The sequence below is a fragment of the Alosa pseudoharengus genome, unplaced genomic scaffold (assembly GCF_046254945.1).
Source record: "Alosa pseudoharengus isolate Yale_2024_CS ecotype anadromous, Long Island Sound unplaced genomic scaffold, YU_APseudo_1.1 YU_APseudo_1.1_scf_3, whole genome shotgun sequence".
NCBI classification, from domain to species: domain Eukaryota; kingdom Metazoa; phylum Chordata; class Actinopteri; order Clupeiformes; family Clupeidae; genus Alosa; species Alosa pseudoharengus.
Window position 1 is genome coordinate 2,590,272 of NW_027468718.1, and position 12,246 is coordinate 2,602,517.

At 44.2% G+C, this 12,246-nt stretch overlaps 1 protein-coding gene across 3 annotated transcripts in view; it reads right to left on the reverse strand.

The window, feature by feature from the left end:
• LOC143100018 (interleukin-10 receptor subunit beta-like) overlaps positions 1-11,721 on the reverse strand; it is a 17,398-nt gene extending 5,677 nt beyond the window's left edge. Inside the window, exons 1-4 of one of the 3 annotated variants that reach the window (XM_076262950.1) lie at positions 11,021-11,496; positions 8,107-8,218; positions 6,154-6,332; positions 2,776-2,927 (exon numbers count right to left, since the gene is read on the reverse strand). In XM_076262950.1, the coding sequence (XP_076119065.1) occupies positions 2,776-2,927; positions 6,154-6,332; positions 8,107-8,218; positions 11,021-11,075 (498 nt within the window). In that variant the 5' untranslated portion in view covers positions 11,076-11,496. Of the gene's footprint in view, positions 1-2,775; positions 2,928-6,153; positions 6,333-8,106; positions 8,219-11,020 lie in introns of all 3 variants that reach the window. The other 2 variants (XM_076262949.1, XM_076262951.1) reach the window with 2 other exon arrangements.
• Positions 11,722-12,246: the final 525 nt, after the last annotated feature.

The window sequence follows — 12,246 nt, forward strand, 5'->3', positions numbered from 1 at the left end:
TTAGCCATCAAGAAACCAGGCTAAACACATACAGGACTCGCAATAAAAAGGTCGAGCAAACACATTGTTCAAGAGACTATCAAATCACATTACAAAAGTTCACCCAAGGGTAGGCTACTTACAATTTCAACAGCAACAAAGCCAAGTCGGAGTCCGTTTTGCAGTCTTCTTAGAAACTACAATCTGACTACATTTTCGAGGCGCGTTTGGATACTTCCGGATGTGTTCGGTCCGCGACCAGAAAGTTGCATATTCGTTTTTTCCGCAGAGAAGCACTAGGGGGAGACGAAGCACCCACCAACGACCCAAAAAGTGTTGTAAACCATCAGAACGACTCTCAACCTGCATAATTAAGGTCATTTTTGCTAAAATTGTTGCATAGGGTTTCTTTAACGAACTTAATGTTTAAAGAATATGCTGGTTTATTGACAAACGTAATTTTTAAAGAATATCCTGGTTTATTGACAAACGTAATTTTTAAAGAATACTGGTTTATCAACGTTCCTACTGGTCGGGGATCTATCCGGCAACCCTTCGGTTCGCTTACTTGTTAGGGGTTCGAGCTTGTAACCAAAGGGTTGCCGGTTCGATCCCTGACCCAGTAGGAAAAATGTGGGGGGGGGGATGGTTGAGCATTACTCTCCCATGCCCCCTTCCACGGCTGAAGTGCCCTTGAGCAAGGCACCTAACGGTGGCTAACGATGTGTCTGTGTCTATGACATTATCTTCATATAATTTAACGGTGGCTAATCAGGGGGTCAAGATTTGAAGGGTTAGCTTCACCCACTTAGCATGGCATTTGGCCGCCGACAGTTTTGCAAACATGGCTTTACATGGTTGCAACTTCCGGCACCAGTTTGCACATGCTGATTGGTAGATGACAGCTCATGCACGAGTTTAGTGTTGGGCACGAGCGTCCTCGCGCGTCCATGTTAGTTTGCATTTCAGCTCAAAATCTCGAAATTGACCAGTGCATGAAAAAAACGATGTTTTCACCTGCCGTGTCTCGCCTTAATTATAGTAATTTTCGTTGGATAGCCTATTGCGTAATAGGCATACAACCTGTCCAAATATAGCATTCAGGAATCATTATTTGTGTAGCCTAAAGTGACTCAATATTGACGCGCATTGTTTATTATCACATATGAACATCACATTAAATAACTTAGGACTTCAGAGACAGGGCAAACTTCTACCACCATTCCCAAAATGTTATCCCAACCAATGAAAAAATTTGTGCTTATTACGAGGTGAAGTGAAGCATGTTCCCGAACCACTTCTTTTCCTCTGAGGGAATGTCCAATCTTCATCAACGACATACCGGTGTACCTTACGTTGTCGCCGTCTCAGTGTTTCCTCTATGTTGATTTGGTAGTGGCGGCCCGCCACGGTTTAATTTTCTTCCCCCACGGTATCAGAAATGGGACAGACGCACAATAGTCGCAGTTGCCTTTTAAATGATCCTGCCGACATTATGCACCCCCCCGTTGGCAGCCGCTAACATTGCAATTTAACAACAAGCAGAACTATTCAGAGGTTTGGGGCTGTCCAGTTTACCTCCACATAGTGTGTGGATGTGCTTATCGTCCAAACGTTTGCTTTCTTCTGAGTCACTATTAAACACCTCCACCAAAAACGTCACCGCGGTGGGTCCGTTTTAATAAGACAACGTTCAACTTGTCAGTTCTGACAGCTCACGTCCTGATATCAAACATCTGGAAACATTGAAACGATAAGTGAGTCACTAATATAATACAAATTGGAAATAGTCTATAGTAATAGATGTAATGATGTTAAAATAAATAGTTGTGTTGTATGACACGGAAAAGTTTATTTTTTAATAATTTGGGCTACACAGACGCACAAAGGCCGCACGACCTAAACGTTTGTTACCCTTGTTGCTAAATGTGAAAATTAGCAAAAAGAAGTGCAACCATTTTTTAAATTTTCTAACGAATTAGGCTACAGAATGCTTAGCCTAGGCCAGGGGTGGGCAAACTGCGGCCCGCCGAGCATTTCATTTGGTTATCAGGCTGCTCGCTATTTTTTTCCTGCGATAGAGACGACGTTGGTTAGCCTTACTGCAAACTGCTTTTCACTCTCCTTAGAGAACGTTTGCAATGTCAATGTTAAAACATCATGTTAAATCGAGATAACATCATGTTAAACTAAGTTAACTCTTAGTTATCTCCTTTGCAGCAGATCTAACGTGAACATTATGTGATCCATTTAATTGGGAAAGCGTCTGCACTCACGAGAGGGAGAGAGAGAGCCAGCCGCAGGTTCCAGCTGGCTTGTCATTGTTGATAATTGATATATCCTTCTTATAAGAAACTTTTAAAAGGAAATCATGAAGGCAACAGTAGTTCCCACTACTGACCATTTAAAAACTGTGAGAGGGCCCAGCCGTAGGTACAGCACTAGCTATAGCGGAGCAGGCAGAAGATCATTGAGAAATAAACGTGAATTAAAGCGACAGTGCACAATTTATACATTTGTTAAACAGCATAAAATTAGCAGTATTTTTAAGCAATTCATATTTTAAAAGAAATACTTTTCATACTAAATTATAGGCTATAATTTTTTGTGTCGTGGGGGGGGGGGTTGTTGTGGGGCCTGCCCCCACTGCGTAAAAAAATCCTAGAGGAAACACTGCGTCTGTAACGTGGAATCCAATAGGCTAATTCTAGCTGGTGCCGGAAACGAACACTTTTGAAACGCCATTTTCGTAAAGATGGCTGCGGTCAATTTCAATCTTTTTTGTGTGTGTGTTACCTTCATGTTCCCTCCCTCCCTGCCGTAGAGCACTCTGTAGCTCAGGTGTGCATGCTCGTACTGAAGGCTCTGGTCACTGCGCTCACGATCCATCTGGACACTCAGGTAACCAGGAGACGCCATGGCAACCACCTCAGGAGAACAGGAACCAGCTACGGGAGGTTGGAGAGATGGAGAGAGAGAGGGAGAGAGAGGGAGAGAGGGGGGGAGAGAGGGGGAGGGAGAGAGAGAGAGAGGGAGGGAGGGAGGGAGGGAGAGAGAGAGAGAGAGAGAGAGAGAGAGGGAGAGAGATACAAAGGGAAAGAGTTAACCCCACCCTACAGAAAATCCCAGACTGCCTGATGACCTGAATGACTTTTACTGCCAAAAGAAGCTACAGTGAGAAGCTAAAAAATAGCCTCTCAGCCAATGACCCTGCAACAGGTCATGGATTACAAGAGACCATCCCCTCACCCTGCAGAAAATCCCAGACTGGTTGAGGGACGACCTGAATAACTTCTACTGCAGGTTTGAAAAGCACCCATTACCACACCCCTCACGCACAAAAGGTTTCCTCTCAACACCCGACCCTGCACTAACAATCTGCGAGAAGGATGTGTGCCGGCTCTTTCAGAAGCAGAAGATCAAGAAAGCTCCAGGACTAGGGCTGCAGCTATCGATTCTTTTTGTAATCGATTAATCTAGCACTTTATCAATCGATTAATCAGATCTTTTTTTTTTTTGCATTTTTAAACAACCAAAACAAATAATGCATAGCGAAAATGATGTGGCTGTTAAATGATCAAGCAATTGGCACAGAGGTATTTATTCTAACTCCAACATTTGGCTCCAAAACTAAGCCCATTTATCGCAATTTACCCATTTAGTGTTTATAAGTGCCAGTGCCAACAATTAAATAATGTTCAAAATGCTCTCTGTAAAATTGCAGCCTCTTGTGCATGACTGAGCTGGGCGAACAAAGCTGTCCATACTATGTTGTGAAGTGCTGGGAGGGAGAAGAGGGAAAGCAATTTAATTGATTAATATGCACAACAAGTTTCATGCTGTAATCTAGACTTGACATCAAAGTAAATATCTGTTTTATGTAGATTTATACACCTGCAGCATTTACCATTAGGCTACTAACAAATAATTTTACCATTAGGCTACTAAAAAATAGCCTACTATTAGGCTACTAACAAATAATTTTACCATTAGGCTACTAAAAAAATAATTTCTGGGGTGAGCCTATTTGCTATGGTAACCTCACAACCTGTGTGTCTGTGCACGCGTGCGGTGCGTGAGGGAAGATGAGGGTGCATGCATGTGTGTACTGTATGTGAAGAAGGGGTTCTTTTTTAGGCATAGCCTACTCTCTTACAATTGAACGTGAATAAGTTTACTACTTAAAAACATCAAAGCTAAACAATATATCACGACATCGATACAAATACAGTAGCCTATGCGTTTAAAATTAGCTAACATCAATGTATAGGCTACGTAGATAGATAGACACATAGATAGATAGATAACTTTATTGATCCTTTATTGATTGTTTCAGCGGCGCTTGGTGAAACAGCATGGAGTGGATGTTTTCGGTTCAGATGCTTGTTCTCTTCCTTTTTGAGTCTGTAATGATCCCAAAACTTTACTTGAAAACTTAAGACATTCTCTGCCATTAATGGACATCTTGACTCCGCTATCGCGCCAACTAAATTCAGAATGTATCACGCGCTAGTGGTGTGCTTCCTGAACAACGGTCCGTGTGGAACAATCAGATCCCTGCGCGTATAGTGCGTGTCATAGGAATTTAACAAGGCTTGGAGGCAGAGTTTTTGCCTCGAGTAATTTTTGTAATCGAGTTATTCGAGTAACTCGATGAATCATTTCAGCCCTATCCAGGACCTGGACGGAGTGTCCCCGTCTTGTCTGCGTGTCTGTGCTGAACAGCTGGCGCCAATCTTCACGCAGATCTTTAACCAGTCCCTGGAGCTGTGTGAAGTGCCCTCCTGCTTCAAACGCTCCACCATCATCCCAATCTTCACGCAGATCTTTAACCAGTCCCTGGAGCTGTGTGAAGTGCCCTCCTGCTTCAAACGCTCCACCATCATCCCAATCAACAAAAAAAACCTCCGTCGCAGGATTAAATGACTACAGGCCCATCACCCTGACGTCTGTGGTCATGAAATCCTTTGAAAGACTGGTGTTGAGCCATCTGAAGGACATAACAGGACCCCTGCAGTTTGCCTACAGGGCAAACAGGTCGGCGGATGACGCCATCAATATGGGACTGCAATTCATCCTGCACCACCTCCACTCCCCAGGGACGTATGCCAAGATCCTGTTTGTGGACTTCAGCTCGGCGTTCAACACCATCATGCCTGAACTCCTACATCAGAAGCTCACCCAGTACAGGACCCCTGCAGTTTGCCTACAGGGCAAACAGGTCGGCGGATGACGCCATCAATATGGGACTGCAATTCATCCTGCACCACCTCCACTCCCCAGGGACGTATGCCAAGAAGCTCACCCAGTTCTCAGTGCCTGTCAGCACCTGTCAGTGGATCATCAGCTTCCTGACTGACAGGCAGCAGCATGTCAGACTGGGGAGTATCTCATCCAAAACCCGGTCTATCAGTACAGGCGCCCTAGCCTGGCGGGCCATCATTGAAATGTATAGTCTGCAATCCCATTTACAGCGTTACGACCAATCAGAACAAAAAGCAGGATGACGGCAACACCGATTCAAACAACCGCTCTTCGTTCGCCATAGCCACCTTCCTTGTTGTTCACCGTCGCAGGACTGTCGTCATCCTGTTAAGCCCGCCTTAAGACTCTCTAAGAAAATAGAGCGCTGTGATTGGATGACGTCCACGGCGTCAGCCAATAGAAATCCCTATGGTTTGCTTCTAGACGCTGAGCAAATTAATTTGCCGCCGCTAGGGTGCGTCTAGATTTCTAGGCTACAGGCGCCCCACAGGGGTGTGTCCTCTCCCCACTGCTCTTCTCCCTCTACACTAATGACCGCACCTCAAAGAGCCCGTCTGTAAAACTCCTGAAGTTTGCAGATGACACCACCATCATTGGTTTGATCCAGGATGGTGATGAGTCTGCTTACAGGCAGGAGGTGGAACAGCTGGTCCAGTGGTGCAGTCAGAAACATAGATATACATAATAAAGGCTAGATGTCCGCGCTGCTGGCCAATGGAGGTCAACGTCCGCACCTCACGGCCATCTAGCCACAGTCAGCTCGCTCACTCATAACATTGTGTTTCAATGGTGCATACTTTTTAAATAGCCTTAACTTGTTCAATTTTCTACCGATTTTCAAACGGTTTAGTATAAACGTCAGATGTAGTTATGGCACTGCATACTTATGAACTGATCATGGGGACTTACTGTGAACACATCCCACTTCCTGCTTGCTCTGTTGCCATGGAGATGAGACGTTGTGTCGTTGGGTGCGCACTTGCAGCGTTGCTCCGTAGAGGTGCGTTGCCATGGCGCTGAAGTCACACTGCTTCTCCGGCGTGTTCACACAACCCGGCAGGTCATGCCACACTCCATCCTCTCTGCCGCTGCACACACACACACACACACACACACACACAATATACTCAGTAGAGTTCGGGTGAATACGTTACGTTTGTGTAGCAACGGGCATTTTAGCGGAATACAGTGATTACTAATGAGAACGTAGTTAGCGTCCAGAAGAGATAAGAAAACAAATGGAAGGTGATATGAGCAAATGTGAGCTTCTTCACAACGATGAGATGTACAACAAGGCAACGCAGTGTTACTTAAATGAAATAAAGAGCATTAAATGCTGTAGATTGGCTTCTGTTCTGTGGGATGTAGCATTGAGTGAACATGAGTTTGCCTACTGATGTTACGAAGCTGTAACTTACTACTGCCACCCACTGGGTAACACAGACATAGTTTAGACATAGGAGATCCTTTCCATGTTGGCCAGCATTTGTGATTATATGTTGAACCTGTCAGTATAAGTATAAGTATACTCTTTTGATCCCATGAGCGAACCCCAACCCTCCGGTTACAAGTCTGAAGCGCTAACCAGTAGGCCACGGCTGCCCCACAAGTAGTGAAAAAACGAGGTCTATTTGATCTATTTCAGCATCATGCCTACCCCATTGGCTTTATAGAGGTCTATTTGACGTTAGTCTTATCTACCCCATCCGCTCTATAGAGGTCTATCTGACGTTAGTCTTATCTACCCCAACTGCTTTATAGAGGTCTATTTGACGTTAGTCTTATCTACCCCAACGGCTCTATAGAGGTCTATTTGACGTTAGTCTTATCTACCCCAACGGCTCTATAGAGGTCTATTATCGGTCTATTTGACGTTAGTCATGCCTACCCCATTGGCTTTCTATAGAGGTGTATTTAACGTAAGTTCTGTCTACCCCATTGGCTTTCTATAGAGGTCTATTTAACGTAAGTTCTGTCTACCCCATTGGCTTTCTATAGAGGTCTATTTAACGTAAGTTCTGTCTACCCCATTGGCTTTCTATATGTACAGTAGCCGCTGATACCACTATTCCCGCAATTTTTAGCAGTTTTACGACACAATCCCGAACTCACAGTGGCTTTTGAGAGATGTATGTCATATGCTGCTGTATATGACGAGTGTGTGTGTGTGTTCCACCCCAGTCACGCGGCTAAATCATCAAGATAAATCTGACCACTAATTCATCACTTTGAACCTGGTATGGACGTGGTGAACGTGTGCATGGTGGTGGTGTGTGTGTGTGTGTGTGTGTGTGTGTGTGTACACTCACATCTGGTACTGTACAGTGTAGGTGGTGGTGTGTGTGTTGCGTATGTGTGTGTGTACACTCACATCTGGTGCTGTACAGTTTAGGTGGTGTGTGTGTGTGTGTGTGTGTGTGTGTGTAGACTCACATCTGGTACTGTACAGTGTAGGTGGTGTTGTGTGTGTGTGTGTGTGTGTGTTGCGTATGTGTGTGTGTACACTCACATCTGGTGCTGTACAGTTTAGGTGGTGGTGGTGTGTGTGTTGCGTATGTGTGTGTGTACACTCACATCTGGTGCTGTACAGTTTAGGTGGTGTGTGTGTGTCTGTGTGTGTGTGTGTACACTCACATCTGGTGCTGTACAGTTAAGGTGGTGGTGGTGGTGTGTGTGTGTGTGTGTGTACACTCACATCTGGTACTGTACAGTTTAGGTGGTGGTGGTGGTGTGTGTGTGTGTGTACACTCACATCTGGTGCTGTACAGTTTAGGTGGTGTGTGTGTGTCTGTGTGTGTGTGTGTACACTCACATCTGGTACTGTACAGTGTAGGTGGTGTGTGTGTGTGTGTGTACACTCACATCTGGTACTGTACAGTGTAGGTGCTGTTGTGTGAGTCTGAACTCCTCCACTTCAGAAGTGCTTTATTCCGCTCCAGATCCACATCGTAGGGAGGGGGAGGAGCCTCCAAGGCTGGGGGTGAGAAACCACATCATCATCATCGTCACCATCATCATCAACACCATCATCATCATGACCATCATCATCATCATCATCATCACCATCATCATCACCATCACCAGCCCTAGTGTGTGTGTGTGTGTGTGTGTGTGTGTGTGTGTCAGTCTCTCTCATTCGCCTGTGTAGTGTGCAGGGCTGTGGTGGAGGCTAAACGCACCTCCTGAATTTCAGAAATTGTATTTACCCGCCTCTAATTACCCACCTCTAATTACCCACCTCTAAATAGCATTTATCCACCTTGAAATAGCCTACCGTTAAGTCATTCTAAATGAAGCTTAGTGTAACAGGTTAGACCTTACACTTATGTATTCACAACATAATTGCACAAGAGATCTAGTTTATCTAGTTAATATCATACAGTTTCAAATCTATTCCTTTATTTCTAGAGTACACTAGTAGTAGTCTTGACCCCCGGTCTCCCCCCTTCCTCTTTCCTGTCTAATATCTTTATGGAGAGAGGTAGGTTGACTGATTGCAGCCTCATAAGCGATCTTCATCCATAAGATTGCTTCAAGTTATATTGTCTGTATTCAGTTTATGTAGGCCTACATTATATTTTAGTTATTTTTGTGAATTTACTTTTAAAATGCATTGTTTACATGTTTACATCCATCTAACCACATGCCAGAACTAGCCCTACAGTTGTGTACAGTAGACTAGCTTAGCTATGGAGCTGGAATAGCACATTAGCAGCTGCAACAGTTGGCTTGTGTGAACTTTTTCAGGAGCTTCAGGCGAACTCACCCAGTATGTTTTGCTGTGCAGCATGTGTGTAGGAGCTTCAGGCGAACTCACCCAGTATGTTTTGCTGTGCAGCATGTGTGCAGGAGCTTCAGGCGAACTCACCCTGTATGTTTCAGGAGCTTCAGGCGAACTCACCCTGTATGTTTTGCTGTGCAGCATGTGTGCAGGAGCTTCAGGCGAACTCACCTGTATGTTTTGCTGTGCAGCATGTGTGCAGGTGTGTCCTGCTTTTTTATTCTTCACTTTAAATGCATTTTTGCTTTTGTCTGTCTAATATCTTTATAGGGAGAGGTGTGTCCTGTTTTATTCTTTAATTGACATGCATTTGGTTTTCTTCTGGCCTGTCTAATATCTTTATGGAGAGTGGAGCTATTGGCGAACTCACCCTGTATGGTTTGCTGTGTGTGTGTGCAGAATAAAACTTCAGCAGTATACCGTGGCCGTTTTGGGTCATCTTTATTGATGACCAACACAATGCAGAAGTCTACCCAGTTACCTTAGCCTATGTGGTTTTACAATTGAATTGTCTAATAGTTTCACATTGTTCATATTGCTAGTTTCACATTGGTGGACCTACGCAAGTTGATCCATATTCCATATGTGTTATACTATAGGCTACTGTCAGTTGATCCATATTCCATATGTGTTATACTGTCAGTTGATCCATATTCCATATGTGTTATAGTATAGGCTACTGTCAGTGACCAATCTTCTTAGTATAGGTTCTCAAAGTGCGGCCCGGGGGCCAATGGCGGCCTGCGGAAACATTTCTGGCGGCCCGCGATAACATCTGATAACATCTGTAAAACTGTTAAAACTGTACAACTGTACTGTGCGCTTTGAAAAGAATGAGTCTCCTCTTAGTGGTGTTTAATGGCCGTCAGGTTTTCCTGTGGTGCTTTGGTAGCTGGAATTGGCCCTGAATAAAGCCTATGCTGATAAGAAGCAAAGCACACTGAGACTGTTTGTTCTAAATAAGTTTGTACTTGAAATGGACTGCAACCAGAACTGTTATACCCCAAATTTGTCTGTTTAGGGTATAGAGAACCCCAGGGATTGTGTGTGCATTGCATTTTTTCTCAGTTATGAATTAAAATGTGTTTAATGCAATAAATATAAACTGTAGAGATGCAAATTGGATTTTTTTCCAGGTTTTTTCTTTTTCTCCCCCCGCCCCTTTGGCGGCCCTCAGTTCAATGTTGGGTTCCTGAATTGGCCCTCACCAATCAAAACTTTGAGAACCCCTGCAGAGAGTCTGCGTACCACCAGTGGTACTCGTCCCACTGGTCTACCTAATGTCAAATACTCAACGTCGTTCGTTATTGGTAGTGAGGCGGAGGACGAAGATGACAGTATGTCCACAAGACTGACAGGCCAGTAAAAAAGAAAATGAAACATTCAACATAAGTTATTCTAATGTCTGATTGCGACATACTAAATAAAATTGGCTATAGGTGTGGCTAAGGTATGGTAAATAGCCTAAGATCTAATGTCATCCCTCTACTAATTTCTTTAGCAGAGGGAGCAAAAGCAAGCACAAGCACCAGTATCTAAGCAATCAGGTCAGCTTAGATAAGTTAGCCTACACGTTTCCTCTTATGAGAATACTTGAGAAATTTAAATATTCAGGGCTATGCACAAAGGCCAATTTTGTCTTGTAGTGTGGCTACATGTGTCTAATGGCCATTTTCACTTGTGAGCAAAGCGGTTGGTCGGGTCATTGATATGTCCAGGTGTTTTATCAGACATAGCCTCGGTGGTAACCCTAGCTGGGGAGGAGGGTGACAGAAAGAGTATAGAACTATTCTGCATTGGTTTGGAGTTACTAGGTCACGTGGCTTAGGAGGTATTGAAATGTTGATTATCTGTCGAATTTCCAACATCAAACTAACTTCACCTCCACCACCATGGGCTTCAGGGAAGGCTGGATGAATCTCTATCGGTTAAAATAAGGTAGACATTAAGCCAGAGAGCTAACTTACACAGATTTAAGCAACAAATCAGTCTTACCTCGACAGAGGACTGTGCAAGCCGCGCAAAAGATAAAAAATCCAGTTATGTTCATCGCGTAAGTGTAGACGACGTCGAACAATTGAACTCCATGGTCAGACTCGCGCAGCCTAAGTTTCGGTTTCGATTTCGATTCTTTCCCACGCAATTCCTGGTTATGGTCAAGCCTACTCCATACGGGAAGGATGCGGAAACCATCAACAACAACAAAATAGGTGTCGAACACAAAAAACAACAGACACCTTGCTCTCCGCGTGTAGAAACATTTGGAAAAGAGTAAAATGACTCAGTCGAGAATATTTAAATCTTCGTCATACCAGGCAAACCACAGCAAACCTCCCCCGTGTCATTTTGCGGTTAAGGTGCCAAAAGCGACACTGGGCACCCGGGGCTCTATGTGGCCGCAAACCAGCGCGTGACATCCGGAACTTGACTTAGCAAGGGAACTTTTCCTGCGTTGTTGCCATAGGTTGTTGCGCACTTCTTGTGAGCTGTGTTGATGTGTCCGCAAGATAGCCGTTTTCAGTTCCTCAGTTCACAGAGCGTCGTTGCCGAGAAATATGCGCTGTAGGTTCCCAGGAGTTTCTGTGCGCTGTTACGAAACGCACATAATCAGACCGACCGCAAAAACAGGAGCCCCATGCATTGACTGGTTTGGTGCTGTTGCATCTGCTGATCTCTCTCTCTCTCACACACACACACACACATTTTGCATTTTATGGTTATGGTTATGGATTTAGCAGACGCCTTTGTCCAAAGCGACACATAAATACAAAGCAACATAATGTCGGCGTGCTCCGTATGTAACTACCTAAACTTCCAAACTTATCTATCTTAAAATCTCCTTGTTACTATCTACTTTCTACGGATTTACTGGCTACCGATTATATCTCGTGAACAAACTGTTCCATAAACTGTTGTTGCTCGAGGCTTTGGATTATCGGACTCTATAACCTTGATCGCCAAACTTTTCTGTCAAACGTTAACGTGAAACGATTAAGCCAGCATCAAGGGCTGCAAATAATACCGGGCCAAGGAAACGCTATCTGGAAGAAGAAAGCATCAAATTCCTTCTAACGTCTCTCAAAACTAGTGACTCAATATAAAAGTGAGTAATCTCAGATTACTCACCCGCTACCTGTGTTCGAGTTATCAAGGAACTGCACGATATCGCTGTTGCTAGCCAACTAGCAAACAAACGTTTAAAAGAAAGTTGACACCGACGA